The sequence below is a fragment of the Rhinolophus sinicus genome, chromosome 15, assembly GCF_057876585.1.
Source record: "Rhinolophus sinicus isolate RSI-liver-muscle chromosome 15, RSI-T2T, whole genome shotgun sequence".
Taxonomy (NCBI): domain Eukaryota; kingdom Metazoa; phylum Chordata; class Mammalia; order Chiroptera; family Rhinolophidae; genus Rhinolophus; species Rhinolophus sinicus.
The window spans coordinates 27,149,839-27,172,652 of NC_142515.1; the positions used below are offsets into that span (position 1 = coordinate 27,149,839).

Here is a 22,814-nt window from a genome sequence, read left to right on the forward strand (position 1 = left end):
CTCCAATAGGAGAATGGATAAACTGTGGTCCACCCAGACAATGGAATATTTTTCAGTGCTAAAAAGAGCTATCAAGCCATGAAAAGACATGAAGGAACCTTAAGTACATATTACTGAGCTAAAAAGGCTGATCTGAAAAGCCTACATACTGCGTGATCCCAACTGTATGACATTCTGTAAAAGGCAAAACTATGGAGACAATGAAAAGACCAGTGGTTGCCAAGGGTGGTGGGGGGTGTGCGGGGATAGCATGGGGAGGGATGAATTGGTGGAAAGGAATTTTAGCAGTGAAAATATTCACTATGAAACCATAGTGCTGAATACATGCCACTCCACATTTGTCTAAATCCGCAGAATGTACACCACCAAGAGTGAATCCTAACATAAACCTTGGACTTTGGGTGATGATGACATGTCCATGTAGGTGCATCAATTGTTAACAAATGCACCACTGTGGTGGGGATGTCGGTAATGGAGGAGGCTGTGCACATGTTGGGGCAGGAAGTACATGGGAAATCTCTACTTTCCGCTCAATTTTGCTGTGAACCTAAAACTGCTCTAAAAAATAAAGTTAAAAGAAAAAATAAATAAAACAGTGGCAGTGGGGTAGGGTAACAGCAGGTATCCTTCCCACAGGAAGCCAGAGCCTGGTTTTGATGCTTTCTTTCAAATGACGGCATTTGTTACCTTTTTTTTAATCTACGGAATTTAAAAATTGATATTGAGAGATTCCCCAAATGAACATAATCTTAAACTGAGTTCCAGACTATACCATTCCAATTGCTTCAAGTGTACTAGTCGTAACAAACTAAATACAAGCTGCTAGAGGCTAGGAAGGTCAGCCTTTTACCATGTACATGAGGACAATTGATGACTAAAAACTTGTCACGTGGGGTTCACAATCACCTCAGTGTAAAGTTACCTGTCCTGGTTTGGAATGCTTGTTGCTTTTTCTTAAGTTAAGGCTTAAACAACACTGTATACTAACCCACTCTCTTCAATCTTGTTAAACCCTCCCACTGTGCCAGAGAAGCTGACAATACACAGGACTAATTTAAAAAATGCTTTTTCAGGAGTGTGAATTCCTAATTCACATGTACAACTCTTAAAATTTTATTGTTTGAAACAAATTCTATCTACTTTTAAGTTTTAAGTTAAATTAAGTAGCAAATAACATTTATACTTAGGTGAACAGACCATCATCACTCACTGTTGACCTTGTTCCTTCTCACACCCTTGACCACCTTGTGTCCCTACTTTTCCTTGAGACCAGACTTCAAAATTTCTGAAGCTTGCATTGCTTAATAAATTATAAACTGTAATTGCTAATGTACTAACAACTGATTTTAAGCACGGATTTTAAGCTCAAAAGGCCCAAAGCTGTGCCCAATATATTTTTGTGGGCTTTGATGCTCAGTATAGACAACGTAATGAACGGACAAATGTTTCTCACCGCTGCAGTAACATTCTATGTCTGGAGGGCTCTTAGTAAATAAGATCCCAAGTTCAATGAAGCTGTGAGTATACATCAAATTTATACTTAAAACAAAACACCAAAACCATTTTACTGAAAACTAGTTTTATTTTAAAATTAAGTGCATAGCACTCATCTAATTCCATTGGTGTAGACTTTAGCACCATACTTGCCATTTGCAATTAATGTTATAACAGATACATTTTGGTTTGCAGTCTGTACTTGAGTAGTGTTTATTTAGTGGACTTTGGTAAAGCCCTTTATACATATCATTAATCTCTTCACAGTACACATTTAATGATGGTCCAGTAATCTCAAAAAAAAAACAAAAAAACAAAAAAAAAAGATCTACTTTAAAGACTAATCAATAAATTAAACAAAACAAAACCCACATAACTCCCCCCACCCACATCACCCAAAGCTAGCAGTCGTGAGTTGTAGTTATACTGAAACCTAATGTTTTAAAAATAGTTCTGGTCTCCAACCACCCCATCCCACCCCACCCTGGGTATGCAGCAATAGTAACCAATTAATTATTTTATTCTACCCCCCAAAAAATCCAGTGTTCTTTAGCTTTTTTAAATATAAACTGGGAAAGTGTTATTATAAGGTTTTTAAAAAGGCATATTCTTCTATTATAAGAATGACATTTAAACCAATCAATAAAAGCATTTGACAAGACATTAAATTACCATAGGCACCAGTTGTTGTTTCAAGTTGGGATCTCTATCCCAATATCTTACATTCATAGTATTAATGAGGTAGTTAAAATACTGAAAATTGGACTCCAGGTTGCTGGGTTCTGAACGTGAATGTGAAAGATGTATTCTCTTTTGAACCCACTTTTCCTCAAATAATTCAAGTTCTCTTGAGGTAAGAACTACAAAATCCAATTAGCAGCCTTCTATAAAGAGGAAAAGTGATGATAACTTTCAGAAAACAATTTTCATGCTTGAAAATCGCCATGAGTGAGTGTTCTTACCTGAGTGGTTTTTTGTTTTTATCTACCAGACTAATAAATCCACATCATGCCCTATGTATTCTAATTATAAAAGTTACCTTTCTTTCAAGGAAAAGACATTCTCTAAGAATTCACGCTGGCAGAAGCCACCCACCCACATTTATCCACTGGAGCCATCTGGATCGGTTTATTATTGTATTGAGTCCCTTCCCTTCCTAACAGAAGCCATTTGGCTTGATTACTGAGACTCCTGCTGCATACCCACAACAACTTTATAATAGTAAGTTTGTCTTCAATGCATATTATGGCAGTCACATACCTGCCATGCAGTTTCCCTTCTATTCAAGTGCTATCTTTAAAAATCACAAACAAAAAGACACACCTTACTAATTTTTAAATCAGAAAGCTTCCCTTCACCAAATCTCTCTTCTCCCACAGTTAAGAGCACAATGTATACAGTTTCAGTTATTACGATTTTTTTTCATTTTCCTTTTTAAGTTTACTCCCTCCAAAATCTACCCCCAAATTGCCCTAGTTGTAACGACTTATTATTGCTGTTTTCACTCATTACCAGTACAGTGAAATGTCCGAGGGCAGTTCTGGGGCCAATCTGATGAAAATGGCGACTGAAATTTAGTATTCAGTACTGACTAGCTGGATTCAAAGGGTGCTTATAAAATCTGTCTTCCACATAACAAAGTGCTGCTATAGCACAACCTGAGAACTACCCTGGCCACATTCCACTTAAAAATAAACCTACAGGACTTTATTCCAGTATTGACATTTTACAGTTATGCCTTCCCTTGAAAAAACTTTTTTAGAGTAAAATGAAATCTGAGTATAAATCATTGATTGCACTGAGAAATGCAAAACCTATACATGTATTATGAATGATAGAAACCATTTCATTCGTTCTAAACTACGATTATGTTCTCATTTGAAAACACATCCTAGAAGGAGTATTTTAATCTACGTTATAAAGGTAGTTCATACTATAACATTCCCAAAACATGTTGCATTACAGTTAAGTGTTTCCAAGTAGTACAAATTCCCTGAGTTAAATGTTTTAATTCTAAAGATTTGAGGTTGATCACTTAGGGAAAAAACAACAACAATTTATGACCATGATTTTAAGATAAGAGATCTACTCCACCCTTAATTTTAGTACATAAATCCAGACACCTATACTATGTGTGATAGGAAGTTATATAGAATCACCTAAAAAATTTTTTTTACTGCACAGATCTGGTATAGCACAGCAATTCATGAGTTTAAATTTACTCAAAAAATTCATTTGTAGATCAAAAATATAACTCAAAACTGCAGAATTAAAAAAAAGGACCTCTTCAAAAATTAATACTGTAATTTTCCTTCATAAAAAGACTGTTTGGCAAGTCCACAGACAAACATTAATCTCTGACATATAAGTCAACATTAGGCCCAGAGCTCACCACAGGTCAAATCTCTAAACAGCGAATTAAGAGTCTGTCCAAATTTTCTGCTGTATTGAATATTTTTGAAATATTTGGACCATCAGCAGGGGCTTGAAACTTTTGTCATATAGGGATTTAACAGAATTCAATATACATACTTTTAAAGTGTTTGCAGTGTTTGCTTAGTCCTCCCAGGTATTCATGGTGCATGAAAAGGCATATTCCATCCTCCTGCCGCTGGTATCTGAAGCATTCTGATGCAATGTGAGTCCCTTTAGAGAAGTTTACGAAAAGCTTGCCCCAGAGCTTCAAGTCACAGAACAGTCTGGATCAGGTGTTACCTTTGCATAAAATCACCTTTCAAAGCATGGAGTAATGCAAGGGTAATGTTCATTGATCTGATAACTCCGGTTATACGAAACATTTAGACAGGGCTTAACTTCTACTGGTATTGCCAGTGACATTGCAACACCAGTCTGCACGTGCCCAAGGCCCTGAACACTAGTTTGGAAGCCAGCAGGACATGTGTGTAATGTGTAAGACGAGGTGTGCGTAGTAGATACCACCTGCTGACAGCTTGGTTGTTCAGACACTGGATGGTGATACTGCAGTGAGGTCTGATGCGTCTGATGGAGATACTGAGGCTGCTGAAAGTGAACTGGCCGAGAGGGTTGGGAAGCTGTCTGGAACACACTTAGCTGTGCGGGCTGAGGTCCTGCCTGTCCTCTTTGTTTGTTTGCTTCTTTTACATCATTATCGTGAGCACTGCAACATGGAGAGAAAGGAAACTAATAATGTTACTTGAGCAGAATTTGTGAGAATGTCATGTACTACCCCCAACTCCTCAATAGCTGACTTCATGGAGTGCCCCACTGCCCCATCATTTCAACAACAGTGAGATCTCACTCTTATCCTTCTAAAAGCTCCTTCCCTTGGTACAAACCTAGGAAACTGGCTGCTGGTAGTGTTAAGGGCTATGTCCAGCTTGGAGGTATGTCCACAATAAGCACTTAAATGTGGCTGCTACTTTGTGTACATCTTGGGGCCCAACAATTCAAAGATGTGGAAATGAAGAACGAGGCAAGATTTGCCTGACCTGATCCTGGATTCACACAAGAGCAGCTCCTTTCCTTATCATGTACTCAGAATCACACGAGCAATGACAACTTCTACCTGGATTAACAGCCAAAAGGGACTCCCCTTCTACTGATTACTGCTCTTACAGTGGTTTGACCATGGCAGCCAGTAGCTGTCAGAGCAAATACCCTGTGCTTTTGAGAAGTTGCTTCTAGGGCCCCTGAGACATGAAGAAAAATATTAATGAGAAATCACAAACACAAGAACAAAGAGGCTTACATCAATAACCGTTCAATGCACTGTACTAGGAAATCCCAGGAGTAAGCAGTAAGACGATGCAGTCTTGCAGGCCATGTTGGAGAAAGACGAAGGATAATCCTTGAAGAAGCCACACATGCAGCAGCTACTAAAGAAGGTGCATAATTTAGAAAGGCATAATCTGTGGAGACATCAAAAATGAACTTAAGCAACAGAATTCACAAGTCACAAGCTCACAAGTCACTCACTGGCTGCATAATGACTCACCTTGCAAAGATACTTCCAGGAAGTAATCTGCATACTTGGCCATGTAGAGTTTAGTTTTTTCCAAGCAAATCATTGGCCAGCCATCATGAAGATCTGTTTCGTGTACTGCTTCAGAGAGATAATACTCGATGAAATGGGCAGCTGTTGGAAGGCAGAGGTTCCACTGAAAGGTTTCTAATAATAATAGTTCCATATGTAGCAAATTTTGTTTTGTTAATACTAGATTCATATTAGTCATACAACCCAGGCTGTTGAGCTGCTCTAGCTTAGGCACACTATCTTCTTTTTCTTCAAATTTACCTTTTAAGAAAACAGAAAAAAAAATGAGAAAAAATGTTAGGCAAGAGATCATTATAGGTCTAGTCACTTAAATGGGATTTGCTGTCTTACTGCAAAGATTTAGATCCAAAGACATTCTTTCCCCTACCTTGGGCAGATATGATTGTGCCTGAACTCTGTGGTTCTCATATTTGCACGTTTTCTCTCCAAGTGCCTCCACCCTTCACCCTTCACCCTCTCCTAAACAAAATGAAACATGTAGATATTTTGATCTATATCCTATTGTGTAACAACAAAAGTCACATATGCCAATGAAAAAATAACTCTCAAATCTCATCAGCTGAATATTTTGAGGAAATTTCTTTGTGGGGACAGCTGGTGGTTGGTGGAAGAGAATTATTTTCAAATAGAAGAAAGCTTACAGAATTTAATGTCACAGAGTTATCTGAAATCAAAAATAACCAAGCTTTAAGTGTTTCATCTCGGCATATTTTCAACACAATCTCAATTACAGAGAGAGAAGCTTGGGGGAAAAAAACTGGGTGAATATGTATCACAAGCATTCTCATTCCACAGAAAAATCTATTATCCCTTTTCTTCTGAATTCAAACAAAAACCTAGCTATGTATGTTCCAAAAAAGGAGAGGTGGGGAATACTTTACATGCACTTTTATGTCCCATTACTCAAAGGAGAATAGGAGTAAAGACAATCTGATAACAGAAGTTCATTATTTTAGGCATTCACTTCTTTCCAGGAAATACTCATCCGCATGCACAAGATGAGGAACAAGATTTCTTCTCCACCCTCAGAATAACTTTTCTATAGATTACGTACTATCTTACACTTTAATTTCTAAAGACATATATATATATATATATATATATATATATATATATACATATATACATATATACATATACACACACATACATATATGTAACTATGTATGTGTATGTACGTGTATATGCATGTGTATGTATGTACACACACACACATACACATTTCTTTCATTTTAGGTATTTCTAGAACTCATGGCTGGAGAAAATTCATTCAAACTATCAAGTACTATTATGATTTTCCAGATGCAGCAATAGAATCAAAGAGTTGTCTTCAAGTCTCTTTGGGTCTTTGTTCCATAGTGGTCCACAGAAGAAAGGAAATTATAACTAAAGCCTTCTACCATCCTAGTATTACATTCTATTTTACATTAAGGTTTAAAATCTTAATGCATTAAGCCACTGTGACCTTAATGCAATTATGGATTCTTCACAATAGCTTTTATACTTACACTTGTTCAAAATGATAGTTGTTAGAATGTTACATATTACTATATAAAATTTCTTGTTCTACTATTTTGATAACTATTTCAATATATTTGTTTTCCTTGGAAACCTTATAATTGTATTTTATCCATTTAAAAACATTTTTCGAAGAGCCAGAATGATTGCCAAAGCAGTAGAAACCAGATGAGTTTCCCTGTGCAGTTTCTCTTCCAGAAGAGATGGGTTTACGTTACACATTGAAGCTGCTACAACAAACGGTAGTGGACAGGGTCACTCAGCCCAGATGCTGAGCGTATTGGAGCCGGTGGGGTTTGTTCAAGTCGGCCTCCTTAGGGCTGGGGAAAAAGCGTTGCTGACTACCTTGGTCTTTGCTTAGGAAGGGGAAATTGGGCTAGAAAGTTTTGTCTCCTATGCCAGGAGATTGTAAGACAATAACTTGAAGGAGAAAGCCCAAAGAAGCATATAATTTCTCTTCTGCACCCAAAATTTTGAATTTCTTGAGATTGAAACCACTTTTAACTAAATATTGCAGCAGGTAGGAGTTGATCCAAAAAACTTGTATAATTCAGACTTTCAATTTAAATCACATAAAGGTGAACTTCACAAGTTTTGCCAATAGCATATACTTAGTACAGCTCAAAGCACTAAAGTGGTCTTTATGCATAGTCATCTAGCATCATCACTACATAAAGATATAGTAAAGGAACACACAGCTCTCAGTATAGCAGAGTGGAATTCTTCAGAAGGAGAATGACCTAGGAATTTAGTTCAGTACCTCTGGATGAGTCATTAAAGCTTTCAAAGTGCCCTGCCATTTGTGTAGCAGCAACACTGGCAATATACTTCAAAGGAATATGGTAAAAATTAATGAGTTTATTTATATCATGCTTGAAGTTCCCCAGAAGAAATTAATACATCACAATTCACTGTTTAATTCAAGGATCAAGAATGTTTCATATTATCTCCTTGAAACTTTCAACATGAAAACAAAATTGTGCATGACCAATTTCAAGCTTAAGAAACCAAGTTTGCCAATTCATCTAAGGTCAAATAAGTTGAGCCAAACTAAAAATAGAAGCCAAAAGAAACACTTATGTTTGAAGTCCCCAATCTGTACTGCTACACCAAAGTATTAAACGGGGTTATTTAGGGACAACAACTACTAGAAAGACAGACTTGTATATTATTAAGCATCTATGGGGTTTCTATATTTATAAAGTACTTGGCTACTACAAGTTGGAAAGCCTTTGCTTCTTGATTCACAACATTAAATATAAACTGCATAAATAATCATATTTGGGATTTTAATTCAGGTTTAAGTTTCTTGGAATCTTTTCATTATATATAGGGACATAAATACTCAGATACATGGATATTAAAGAATTTCAAAATGTGTGATAGCATCAATGAATACCTGCATTCATAGCCATAGTTTTTGTTGTGCTGAATGCTATGTGTGTGGGTATTTTAAATCAACTTACCCACAATACCACATACAGATCACAAGCTCAGTTTCTTCAATTGAAAGGAAATACCAGAAGCCATGTGATTATATTGATAAAGGCCCCAAACAGGAAATAAGGGCACAGGAAATTCACATCTGCTTCCCAGAAAATAAAGAATGAGAGGCCACAGAAACAAAACATTAGGTTGTCTTTCCTTTATAGGAAATGTTCAAACCAGCCCTGGAAACCAGCAAATTTTCAAAGCCAGTAGTGAATGGCAGGCATGTGGTACTAAGGCAAGGATCAGATGTCACCATAAGCTCTGCCCACCTACATCTTTTATTACGAAGTAGGAAGAAAGTCATCCGCAACATACTAAGAATTCTCACAGATTTGTAAGACTATCAGTCTAATAGAACAATGGATAAGGAAGAGGAAGAGGCAATTCATAGGGGGGAAAAAAAGAAAGTTCTATTCTCATTAAAAAGTGAGATGTAAATCAACTGTGAGATAACAATTTTTCACCTATCAGTTAGTAAAGTAAAAAGCTTTGTCAACCCAGTATTGGTAAGCAAGGAGAAACAAGCAGTTGTCACAAATTTTTACTACTAAAAGTCTATAATCGCATTTTGGCTTCATCTTGACTCCAAGATCATTTCTTAGCTACCCAAGACTTTATGCAAATTATCAAATGCCTCATCTCCAAGACTGCTTCCATGCTCTTCACAGTTCAGTGATGATCACAGAAGCCAAGGGAAGCCAGGGTATACATGTTAAAGAGCTGGAATTTGAGAATTTCCCAGGATAAATCAGTCTTTTCAAGAATGACCCAGAACCCTAGGGCTAGAGACCTAGACTAAAGATTATAGAACAGTTTATGGAAGAATTATTCATTGTGATGCTAACGTTTATGTTTCAATTTCCTACCTGCTTTTAAATATATCACCCCACTGGATCCTTACAACAAGTTTCTAAGAGAGGTGTCTTTATTTTCATTTTATAGAGAAGTAACCTGAGACTCAAGGGTTGTTGAAATTCATATTGCTGGCAAGAGATTCAAACCTAGGCAATGCATCACTATAATCCCTGCTCTACAATACTACACACCTCCCTCCAATTAGATCATCTGTGAGCCCTTTCTTCCTACCTCTAACAGTGTAGACGCTCAGGGATCTGGATACACATTAGTATCTGGAATTTACAAGCTGTGCTCCATCTTTCACCAAACTACCAATAATCTCCCAACCTATTTAATAAATGGAATCCAACTTTCACCCCGTCCTGTCAGCTGTAAGCTGTTCTTCACTTTTATACAACAGGCTGCCCATTCCAAAGCAGGGAGCAGCTGGGTGAGGGGGACATATAGCATTCAATCATTCTGTGAGGAGAGAAGCATTATTTGAATAAAGTTTATGTAACTAACTGGAGAGCTGCCATTGATTTCCAAATGTAAGAAGACAGAATATAAGAATGTAAGAGACACTAGAATGAACTCCACAAATTTAAAACAATCATCAGATACTGAAAACAGGCTACCAGTTTATAAGCATCCTCAGCACTTCTGTTGTGAAGTTACAGACTGGAGTGAGGAGAGACTGCACCCATCTACTAAGAGCCAGCTTCTTTGATTCCTCATTTAGAACCGACAGCTTGAACTCTTTGACCAACGCCTACTTGGGAGGGGCTGAGACCCTGGGGAAACCTACCTCACATTTTCTCCCTCTCCAGGGGAGAAGGAACAATGTAAAAGCATTCTTCTCTCTCAGGGAAAGAGGGGCCAGGGGGTGTTGCTAGGACAAAGGGAGGCGGTATCCGACTCTTCCAGTAATAGCTGATAAACAATTCATATTTGAACCACAGCAAACACAAATCCTAAAGCCTAGCTCCTCGAAAACAAGCAAAAAGTAGCTACATATTACCACACAGATTAAATAATATTCAATAAAATAAACTGACCACGACCTTAAACCAACAGTAAGAGATTATTTAACAATAAAAAACATTGAAAACTTCATTCCAACTAAGCTAAGATGGCACACAAAGTACCCTTTCTCCCAAACTGTAGGACCTGCAGGAACTTGGAACCAGGTCCAAGCGCCGCAGGTGGCCAGAGTCCTCACTACACTATTCAGCTCCAGTTTTTAGTGAACTCTGGTGGTAACAGGTTGTTTATGAACATCTCGTTTAGTAACCCCCTAATTCATTTTCTAAGTTACCTGTAAGTAAGCTTACTGGTAAGTAAGTAGTCACAAATGTCAGTCAGTCTGTGAACTGACGGCATTATTCAGAATTTCACAGTCCACCAACAGGAGTCTTCCATTTGGCTCCCACGGCACTTTAAGAATCGCAGGCATACAGCAGGATGAGCTTGGCGGTAGTAAAAGATAGCAGTGATGGTCACAGCAGGCAAAAAATTAGTTTTCATCAATGATTCCAAGTTTTAAAAACAACCTAACTTGCATATCTGATTCCCAGTGTCTCTCTACTATAAACCTATTCCATAATAAACTAACATTCTGTAGGATAACAAGAAACTATTCCATTTGTGGACTCATACATCTGATGTGTCTAGTATGAGTTTTCCCAATCCTATGCAAACTAATAAACCAGAAAGGGCTTCATAGCCAGTGACAAAACATACAGAATTGTACACATGACTGCTTATGAAGATGAAACCTTAATTAAAGGTTAAATATAAATGTACAAACATTACTTCTCTGGCTTTCTGGGTGGAGGGGTAGCAGGTGAGATCTCTGGACCTTAGAGGACAATAAAGGAGAAATGTAGATTTTTTTTTTTTTAGGAAATAGTACTCTGGGAAGAATTTTGCTCAAGGTATATGGGGAAAGGGTTGGAAGATGAGACTGGAAAGGTGGCTGGGTCCAGATGAAAGGTTCTAAACGTTACATTAAGGAGTTTCTACCCTCCTCCACAGATAGTGGGAAGTCATCACTGGGGCTGCATTTATTTATATTCAGCCTGCTCCACAAAGGATGTAAACTAACTTACAAAAAAGACCTTTAAGGAGACAAAATAAGTAGCTGAGGTCATCAGATCAAAGGAAGAATAAGGGTAGGACAAGAAAATCTGAGCAAAGTTAGTACCAGAACAGACACCACACGTGCCTGCATTTGGTTTTAGGTTTATTTGCGGCCGAAGCACAAAGGGGTTTTAGAAAGACCTCTGGTGGCAGGATGTAAGGGAAATGTCCTTTAAGGAGCAACCACATTGGATCCCAAATCTTCAAGTAGGGGTTAGAGGTATAGGCAGAGGGTATTTCTGCATACTACTTCGAAGTGGGGCTTAAATTTCCATTGTAATGACATAATATAAAAATACATAATGGATTCAACTTCAATATCAAATACAATCTTTTCACATTACTAACAGAGGAAAAACTCAATTTCAATTCCTTTGCTCACCCTCTTTCTCTTCAGTTGGGGTACTAACAAACAGTGAAATGAGTTAAAGATGTTAACACAAAGAGGCCCCCAAAGGCCCACCAGCACACTGTGCACGGGTCAGGAGTACGGTTCTCTCAGATCCCACCTTGCAGCCTACGACACAGTTGTGCCTACAGCATAAGCAAAGCTGTCTTGTGTGTAGCAGCTGCATGTGAACCTTCAGTTCTTCAAGCCAACTCACTACGGAGTCAGTAGACGCTATCCTAACAATACAACAGTATGGTACCTTTTAGACAGTTTCTCAACCTCAGCTCCAGTGACATTTTAGGTCCGATCATTCTTTGTGTGGGAGGCTGTCCTGTGCACTGCAGATGATTAATAGGATCCCACGCTCTACTCACTAGATGTTAGTAGCATCCTTCCAGGTTGTGACGACAACCAAAACCGTCTCCACACATTGCCAAGTATCCCCTGTGGGGCACAATTGCTCTGGGACAAGAACCACTGCTTTAAGGCAATGGTTCTCAATTGAAAAGGTACATCAAAATCACCTTTGGAACTTTCAACGTTAAAAAACACTCAGGCGCCATGACAGGTTCTGAGTCAGTAGATTTGGAGTGGCCCAGCCATTTGAAATCACAATATTCAGGATGTAAAGCTTAGGTACATATATTTTTAAAAGGCTCTAGAGCCACATTTTAATGTGTGGTTAATAATCATTGTGCCAAGGAGCGCTTTCAACATAAATTTTCTATACTAGTAAACTGGTATGAATGGAATTTGGTGGTATTTTAGTGAGTTCTACATACATTTACTTTATTATAAACAATAGAAAATTCCAATTATGTAGATCAGATTCATACTTACTTGCTAGAAGCAGACAGGAAAGTGCAACTAAATGAAGCTGCTGGATGGAGATGTCATATCGATCCATAAACAGGTCCAGCAAATAGACAGCAAGATGTCGGGCAGAAGGGCAGAGTGTGAAGCGATTGCTCACAATGGCAATCAAGTCAGCAAAATACCTTCTGAGACTTAGTTGAGGGGACTGGCCTTTGTAGGAGGGCAACTTCAGCTCCTAAATTGAGAGCAATGACATTTAGTTAACAGCCTGCAGGAGAAGTATTCCCACAATGCAGAGATGACTTTTTTCCTCAATATATTAGTGTTATAAGTGCCTTTAGCAAACTTTTCCCGAGTGAAACAAAAATGAAAAAGTTGGGATGAAGAATAATAAATGGCATTTAAAATTTAAACTAAACTTTCTCCTTATTCTTAACCACCTCTGACGTGACCAATTATAGGTGTTTCTTACACTATGAAATGGATGTATTCAAACAAAATTTTTAATAAAGGAATCCTATATTCTCTACAGGTGTTTCCAGAAAAAATTACCACACATACATACCCCTCCAAGAAGCTCAAAGCTTTTGGTTATGAGATAACAGCTAAGTGGACATGCTCCCAGAATGTCACATACTATGTAATACTTGCAGGGATATGGAAGGTAAAGACTAGTATTCATCCACTAGTACCTTCTAATTATGTTTCCCTTTCAGCAGTTTTATGATTTCTCCTTTGCTATCTTCTTCTCATACACCTAAAAATTTTCCCATCATCACTGTTCAATCTCAGAATTACACGAACTTGTTTTTTAAAAATTAGAAAGTTTCCATACTATTAAAGTATATCAGAGCATAGAAAAAGTGAAAAGATTCTAAGTCCATTTTATGAGATCAGCATAATACCAATAATAAATGCAACAGGTATCACAATAGAAGGAAGTAACATGGACATGACCCGAAAACACAGGTTAAAAAAAAAAAGATAAATTACAATTCATTGCCATTAAAAACTTTTGTGCATCAAAAAATACTATCAAAAGTGAAAAGGCAACCTACAGAACGGGAGAAAACATTTGCAAATCATACATCTATCTGATAAGGGATCGATACCCAGATTATATAAAGAACTTTTTTATATCTACAACTCAACTCAGTAACAACAAAAATCAATTAAAAAATAAGCAAATGACTTGAAGAAACCTTTCTCTGAAAAAAATGTACAAATGGCCAATAAGCACATATACAGATGCTCAATGTCACTAATAATTAGGGAAATGCAAATAAAAAACCATTATGAGATACCACTTCATGCCCATTAAGTATGCTAAAACAAAACAAAAAAACAGCAAAGAGAAAATAAATGCTGGCAAGGTTGTGGAAAAACTGGAATTCTTGTGTATTATTGGGAATATAAAATTGTGAAGCCACTGTGAATAACAGAACTGCAATTCCCCCCAAAATTAAATGTAGTATTACCATATAAACCATCAATTCCACTTTTAGGTATATACCCAAAAGAATTAAAAGTAGGGATTCAAACAGTTGTACATCCATGTTCATAAAAGCATTATTCACAACAGCCAAAAGGTGGAAATGAACAACCCAAAAGTCCATCAACGAATGAATGGATAAACAAAATGTGGTATATACATACAATGAATTATTATTCATCCTTAAAAAGGAATGAACTTCTGACATATGCTACAGCATGGATGAACCTTAAAGACAGAATGCCAAGTGAAGTAAGCCAGACACAAAAGGACAAATATCACATGATTCCACTTGTAGGTGGTACTTAGAATGGTCCAAGTTATAGAGATAGAAAGTAAAATTGTGGTTACTAGGGGTTGGAGGGCAGGGCGAATGGGGAGTTATTGTTTAATGCGTATGAAGTTTCAGTTTGGGAAGATGAAAAATTCTAAAGCTAGATAGTGGTTATGGTAGCACAATATGTGAATCATATATTTAATGTCACCGAAATGTACACTTAAAAATTTGAAAGCATATATGTACCACTATGTTCACTGCAGCACTATATACAATAGCCAAGATATGAAAGCAACCAAAATGCCCAATAGATAACTAGATAAAGATGTGGTAAGTATATACAATGGAATATTACTTGGCCATAAAAAAGAATGCAATCTTATCATTTGCAACAACATGGATGGACCTAGAGGTATTATGCTAAGTGAAATAAGTCAGAGAGAGAAAAATACCATATGATCTCACTTATATGTGGAATCTAAAGAACAAAATAGACAAACAAAACAGAAACAGATTCGTAGATAAAGGGAACAAACTGATGTTTGTCAGGTGAGAGGGGGTTGGGAGGCTGGGTGAAAAAGGTGAAGGGATTAAGAAGTACAAATTGGTAGTTACAAAATAGTAGTCACAGGGATGTAAAGTACAGCATAGGGGAAAACAAATGACTTAAATGGTAAATTTTACGTTATGCACATTTTATAACAATAAACAAAAAAGGAAGTTACATATCAATATAACTTAAAAAGATATAAAATCATAGATAAAATATGATAGTAATATAATTTAGTAGTGTATCCAAAGAATGCATCATCAATTGTATTACATCCCAGGAATGCAAGGATGGTTTGATAGTAGAAAATCTATTAATATAAATCACAATAAAAATTTACAAATAAAAGTGCACAATCATCCATATAGATGCCAAAATAGCATCTGGACAAAGGTGAAAAATAACAGGTGTATATTTCTTTGATGAAGGAAGGGAGGTAAAAAGATCTCAAGTATAAAAGCCAGCATCTCATTTGGAGGTGAAACAATAAAGGATTAGAATTCTAGTGCCTTCGTTGCAATACTATTTAACATTATTATGTGAATACTAACCAATCCAAATAGAAAAGGGAAAGAAAAGGTTTAATTATTGGAAAGGAACAATCAAAAGGAACAATAACTTTCATTTAAAAAGTTATTATTTTTTCGATGGTAGAATTCATATATACATAAAAAAACAAAAAGCAACAGAAAAAATAAAGAGAAACAGTAAAAATTCAGTAAGGACGCTGTTTACAAAATTAATATTAAAGGAAAAAAAGCTTTCCTGTATACTAAGAGCTGGTTAGAAAAGAGAAGATTCCATATACAGTAACTATAAAAATTAAAACACCTAGAAATAAATCTATATGTGTCAACACTATATGAAGATAACATTAAAATTTTGAAGGAATATAGAAGACTTGCATAGGAAAGACATTCCTTTTTCTTAGATAGAAGAATCTATTTGATAACAAGGGCATTTTAAATAGGGAGAACAGATGAATTTACCAAATATTTCTGACAGGATAAAGAGCTAATTTCTTTGTTTAGAGAACTCTTACAAATCAAAAGAAAAAGGCAACAAATATGGACAGTTCATAGAAAAAATAAAATATGGCCAAAAACATATAAAAAGATGCCTTATCCCATTCAAAATTAAAGAATTATACAGTTTTTCACTTACCAGATTACATTTTATTATTTTTTTGTTTATGGTATCAAGAGTGGAAATAGCAACTCCCACATATTATTGGTCAGGTTTACAATATAACCTCTTGGAGGACAAGTAGGTAATATGAAATTTTTTTAAACGCAGAGATCCTTTAAACTAGCACACTAGGCCTAGGAATTTATATATAAGGAGGTCCTTTGCAGCACTGTTTTTAATAGCAAGATAATGGAATAAAAGCTTGATGTCCAACAACCTGGATGGATTTCCAGAGAATTACACTGAGTGAATAAAGCCAATCCCAAAAGGTCACCTACAGTATAATTCCATTGATATAATTAACATTCTTGACATGAAAAAAATTATAGAAATGAAGAACAGATTAGTGGTTAAAGAGGGTTAAGGTGGGGGAGAGGGTGGGAGGGAAGAGGGTGTGGCTATAAAGGGGTAACAGGAGAAAGATCCAAGTGGTGACAGAAAACGTCTGTATCTTGACTATATCAACATCAGTATCTTGGTTGTGATAATCATACTATAGTTTTACAAGATGTTACCCTGGGGAAATTGGAGGAAGGATACAGGGAATATCTTGGTATCATTTCTTACAACTGCATGTGAATTTACAATGATCTCAAAATAAAAAGTGTAATTAAAAAAAAAAGCCTGACGTCCATTAACAGGGAACTGATTAAATAAACTATGGGACATCGATTCACTATGGACATTAAACTGAAAGGCAACAGACCTATTTGTGCTGATGGGGGAAAAGTTGATAAACTAAGTGATGTTGGAGTGGGAGGAAGGTACAAAACACTGACTATATATTATGACCTCTTGTATTAAGAACAAAAAACAATTTATTTGCAGATATACTAATTTATTGGGTATCTTTTCAGGAAAAAAAACCATAATGGTGGTAACTTCAGGGGATCAGGAAATAGTGAAGGTTGGGGAAAACTCATTTTAATATTTTTACATTATCCGAAATTTTTTTTTAACCATATGCATGTATCATTTAAAATTTAAAAAAATTCTAATAGTAGTTACTTGGGACATAGATTAATGGGCCATTTTATGTTTTTAATTTTTGTATAAGTGAGAAAAGCATAAACAAATACTATTGAGGAAAGAAAACATTGGCTTAGCTGGCTTGACACTTTGAAGAAAAAAAATTAATTTCTCCAAATAAAAGGAATATGCTGATTTTCCATGCAGCCCCTAGGGGTTTTCTTTTCTCGTTTACCATTTCTGTAGATCTTCACAATGGTGTAAACGAGTTACAATTTCAAACCTCACCTTTCTTTCTGGTCATCAGGTGACATTTATTGAGCATTTCCCATGTAGCAGACACTGTGCTAACCCCACAGATAAGAGACTCAAGCCTCTCTGTAGCAGGTGAACCAAAACACCGAAATTATTAGAATATAATATAGTAATCACAGGGCATTATAGGAACACTGAGGAGGGAGATCTAATCCAGCTCAGAGGATGGGTTGTTGGGAAAAAACAAAGCCCGTAAGTAGGCTTTCTGCAAAAGAGGCCTGAACAGGGTCTTAAAGACTCAATGGGAAACAGCTGTGAAAACTGGTGGACTTTTAAAAAGAACCCCTAGGGCCATTCCTAGGAGATTTTAAACAATGTGTCCAATACATTCTCTTCTTATCATTTTAAATGGTAAAGTACAAATGCTTACCGGAGGCTGTCAGATTTAGCTCTTTGTCCAATTACACATGCACGAGACAATGACCTATGCATCTCTCAGCTTACCATTTTTTCCTCATGTCTATTCCTGATGCCCTAGAACTGAACACTCTTGTTCCCATTGGCCTCGCAGGCTCCCACAGGTCCACAGCGCAGTCAGACCTCAACTGTTATCTCCATCTCCAGTCTCAAGTCTTCATTAGCTCACCACTCCCAGTGCCATCCCCTTCCCAGAATGTGCTAACTGTCCAGACAGGATGGAAATAAAGACGTAGAAGGAATACTCACAAGTGAAAGTACAACTCTGTGGGCTATTTTCTTAACATTTCTCACAAAGCTAGCATTGCTTCCATATGTCATAAAAGATCCTGAAAATACTCCCCCAAGCATCCTAAGACACTAGTATATATAGTAAAACAATCAGAAGAAAAAGAGGTGACATAAGGTATAAGAGGAGAGCTGCGTTGTAGGGTTTTTTTGGAGGGCTGTGTAAGGGAAAGGTAACTGTATTTTATAAAAACAGTATAGTTGCCATTTGGGGTTGAAGAGGATTTCCATTTGTTGTAACTTTCACTCTTCCCTAGTAGAAACAATGCTAGTCACACCAATTATTCTTCCACAAACCTTGGATCTAAACACAGAACACCGTCCATAGTATCCGAATAGCAACTGTCCAATGAAAGACCTAAGTTTAGATTCTCTGAATTATATGAGACGGACTCCATAAAGGCAAGGATCGCATCCGTTTCATTCACTCTAATATCTAGCATAGCACCTTGTACATTGTAGACACTCAAATATGGTAAATAAATAAGCATTCATTATCCAACTAAATCATCTAATTAATAGCCTGGAATTAAGATGTATTTTGTAAGAGGAAAGTTCATTTTAACTTTCCTTGACTTCAATGTACTACAAACAGTTGTCTCTCCAGTTTCACGTCTTCAAGTTTTACTGATTAACAAATTCTTTATAAAGTGTGGCCATTGTGTGACATCACAAGATATGTGGCTTACAAAATGCTTAAAGATAAAAGACAACCCAGAACCCAGGGTAGCATGCCACAAATGGCCCAAGATAACTTTCAATGGCATTCCTTCAGAGTCTGCACTATCTTGTTCTCTGATAGTTATAAGCAACTGTAGTTACAGAGTTGTGCCTTATTCCTTGGATCCTCCCCAGAACCTAATACACAAAAGCATTCAACAAATCTACAGGGGGAAAAAAAATCTACTTCGAACCTCAACTGACAAAATGAACTCAGGTCATCATCAAGATTAAAATTACACATAAAATGTAAGAATCAAAAACCATGGAAATCACCAAGAAAAACCTTTTAAGTTTCATGTCACTAAAAAATATATATGTAATTTCATCACATACCAAAGAGATAAAGAGCTGACAGAAAAGAACATTTAAAACTGAGAGACATCTGCTCTCCGCCCTCCAAAAAGTATCTGGACAATTTTCAAGATGGAAAACCTGCAACACTTAACATTTCAGAGAACCATTCCACAGTTGAGACTTTTCTATGGTACAAATGACCTTTTAGGAGACTGAGATATATTTAGTGTGTCCAAGAGACTGAATGTCAGAATTAATAAGCTGCATTTAGAAATCTCAAACCGTAGAAAAGGCTATAATTGTAACAATTTAAGTCAGAATTAGATTTTCTAATATATTTAACCTGGTTTAAAAAAAAAATCAAGATACTAGTTCATTATCATCCCTGGATTTCTTAACTCCAACAGTCAGCATTCTTTTTATTAAAGAGTCAGCTGTTTTGCTTCTTCCTAATTTTCTATACCTAACAAACGGCTCTCTTTATCCATTATGAAACTGAGTCAAGATAGAGATAATTTTGGATCTGGTCTCTCTTCTGGTTATCAAAGAGGCAGAGCTGGCACATTAGCTGAGACAGACATACAGAGTAAAATTGTTACTTCAGAGCAACAATACACTATGCCAGAAAAGTGTATTTCCCCCAATATCTATTAAGTATACTAGGTCTACTTTCTGCCTTTGATATTAGCTGAAAGCAGTAGCCAACTCCTTCTACCTTAAGGCTTTTTGAATAGCCCCAAATTTGGGGGCCTCAAGGGTACAGAATAACAACAGTTATCATTTTCTTAGTGCTTACTACATGCCAGTCACTGTTCTAAGCACATGTACAGTATTAACTCATGTAATCTCCACAATCATTGCATAAGGCACATTCTATTATTATTCATAGCACATGAGAAAATTGAGAAACAGAAAATTAAGTAATATGTCCAAACTCTCACAGCAAGTGGAAAGGCTGGGGGATTTATTTACAACGTGACCTACGAGACAGTGGCATGCAATAGCAACTACAGAACAAGGCTGCTCTGTCCAATAAAAAGCCAGCGCACATATCTTTTTAAATACAGTATCAAATCCACGTTCCACCTGGAAACAAGAACATCAGAATGTCCCTTCACACCTTCGTCCTCCCAACTACGCCCCACCCCCCTCCTTACGGAAGTTGCAGGTTATTCTCATACATTCCAGGAAAGAAGTCAAGAAGTTAATTAATCTTGAGCAAATAAGCAAACTCGCCTTCTCTGGTCTGGAAACCGGTGGTTAAAGAACCTGACTTTCCTGGGGGCCGAGATTCTAACTGGTACATGACACCAAATGGAAAGGTCTGGGCATCAAGGTTACCTTGTACCGAAGCGCTTGATGAATATCGGCAGCCAGCTGTCCTCGCCACCACTGCCCCTCCAGCTCCATGGGACCGGGCGGCGCGCCTGGCCAGACGCAGCAACTTCAGTCTGTAAGACACACCCCAGACGCGGTCACTGCCAGCTCCTCCACACGACCGTTCGCACCCCCACCCTGAGGGGGTGTGACCTCAGGCCACCTTAGGTGACTGTTCATCTTCACCTGACTCGTCCTACAATCCGGACGATCCAAACCAATTCCCTGACGCCAGACAGAAGGCCTGAGCTACCCCAGTCAGAAGGAACTGGCTTATTTTGTACACTGCCGGAGGGTGCCGGGCAAAAGGGGACCAACTGGGGCCCGAGTGTCCACCGCGCGGACCCAGGTGCATACTCGGGAGAGCTGGAGGTGGGAGACCGGCTTCAGGCTCCCAGCGTCCCAGCTTCGAATTCTCCCGCCGCCCTGAGGAGAGGAGAGACTTGACACTAGTCACAGCCCCACTTAGGTGAAAACCTCCCGAGGAGAGACCCGGAGACGAATGCCTGTTCGGCCCCGAGTTCCCGCTGCGGACGGGCGGGCGCTCGCTCCTCCCCGGGAGCCTCCCCGCGGCCCCGCCGGGCCCAGCGCGCACCAGGCCGCTTCCTCTTCGTCCTGAGAAGCGCACCGAATCGCGCGGTCCCAGAAAGGCGAACAAAAGGCCGGGCCGGGCGGGTCCGGTGTCCGGCGCCCAGGCCTGGCGATCCCACGGCTGCCTCCCTTACCCGGAACCGCGGCCCTCACAGCCCCAGCCCCGCCGACGTGCGGGGGATGCCGGCCCCGCTCATGCTGCGGACAGTCGGCCGCGAAGCGCCGGCCTCAGCTCGGGCCCAGCACCGGGGCGCTCGCGCCGCCCATTGTTAAAGGACCGGCAGGCGGCTCCGCGTACAAAGCCAGCGCGGGGGTACATGCGGCCCAGCGGCTGCCAATCTCGTCTCGCGATACAGCAGGGTCACCCCGAGCCGTCCAATCGGCGGCCGAGCCGGGCCCAGGTGCAGAGATGGCTTGCGGGCCCCAGCCGGGTCGGGGCAGCAGACCCAGCTTTCCAGGCACAATTCCGCGCTTCGTGTAGTCCGAGAGCCCCAACACCACCTACCAAGAAGCCTGCCTGAGGAGTGGGCAGAGGTCGGAAGAGAGCGCTGGAGAAATTATAACGTTGATCATCATTCCGGTGGCCAATTCGGTCATGCCACTCACCTGCTAAGAACCTTCGATGGCTCTGCGATAAGGTCTCATGCTTCAGTTTGGCGTTTAAAAGCCTTCACAGCCTGGATTCAGTCTGCCTCGTTTCACATTACCACAGCCCCATTCATCCCATGGGCTGCTCAGTGGGATTATCAGTCCCTCCATATGTGCTTTAGTCATTTCAACAGCCCCTAAAGCGCTTTCTCTTTGAAATTTTGCTGTCTTTTAAGCTCCATCTCAAAACCCACTCCTTCATCTAGAAACCTAATTAATCTCTCCCCCCTTCTTTATTTCCTGTGCTTTAGAGATCCCCAAAAGCTTTGAAGGGAGTTAAGATTACCTTTAGTAACCTAGCTTGTCAAATCTATAGTGGATGTAATTAACCATCTATGGTCGTAAATCAGGAAACTACAAAACCGTGGAAACACTCCAACATCAATTAATGTGGAACCTGAAATGTGATTAGCAGAAATCTAATTGTATCTTAACCTGTTTGGTGCAATATCACAACAGAAGTGGATAATCAGCCCAGGACAGTCATCCTCATTTTCCTGATAATACTTTAATATTGAAAATTAAATCACGGAATCCTACCCCTTTTACTTAGAATCCCTTGTACCAATAGACGCATGATAAAGAGCTACTATAGTGATGAATGTATGTTACATGAATTTGAGTTTTCTCACAGTGAAATCTTCATACATTTGAAGAACAGATACTGTATGTGAGCCATGGGAGACAATGCTTATGCGTAGGACAGCAGGGCTACAGGAACCGATGGCAAGACAAGGGAATCTCTCAGCAGCAGAAGTTGGCAGAGCCCAGCTTAGCCCGGTATTGTTCAGGGAGAGGCTGCCCTGGCCTATCTCAGTTGCAGGGGTTCCCTAGAGAGGAGATGGACACATCAGACTAAAAGCTCCATGCCACTTATAATGGCATTTAAGTAGTACCTACCTCCTCAGGTTCCATTTCATGTGCACTATGCAACTTTATGACAATAATTTGGCTTCCCAA

General features: G+C 38.6%; 1 protein-coding gene across 4 annotated transcripts in view; it reads right to left on the reverse strand.

Moving 5' to 3' along the window:
• CCNJ (cyclin J) overlaps positions 1-21,527 on the reverse strand; it is a 35,404-nt gene extending 13,877 nt beyond the window's left edge. Inside the window, exons 1-6 of one of the 4 annotated variants that reach the window (XR_012498477.2) lie at positions 21,341-21,480; positions 20,580-20,689; positions 12,750-12,960; positions 5,471-5,770; positions 5,225-5,384; positions 4,027-4,633 (exon numbers count right to left, since the gene is read on the reverse strand). Coding sequence is in view for 3 of the 4 variants with exons in the window: in XM_019724766.3 (XP_019580325.1) it covers positions 4,222-4,633; positions 5,225-5,384; positions 5,471-5,770; positions 12,750-12,960; positions 20,580-20,648 (1,152 nt within the window). In the remaining variant the exon portion in view is untranslated. Of the gene's footprint in view, positions 1-1,688; positions 4,634-5,224; positions 5,385-5,470; positions 5,771-12,749; positions 12,961-20,579; positions 20,690-21,210 lie in introns of those variants that run through there. The other 3 variants (XM_019724766.3, XM_019724767.3, XM_019724765.3) reach the window with 3 other exon arrangements.
• Between the last annotated feature and the right edge of the window lie 1,287 nt (positions 21,528-22,814).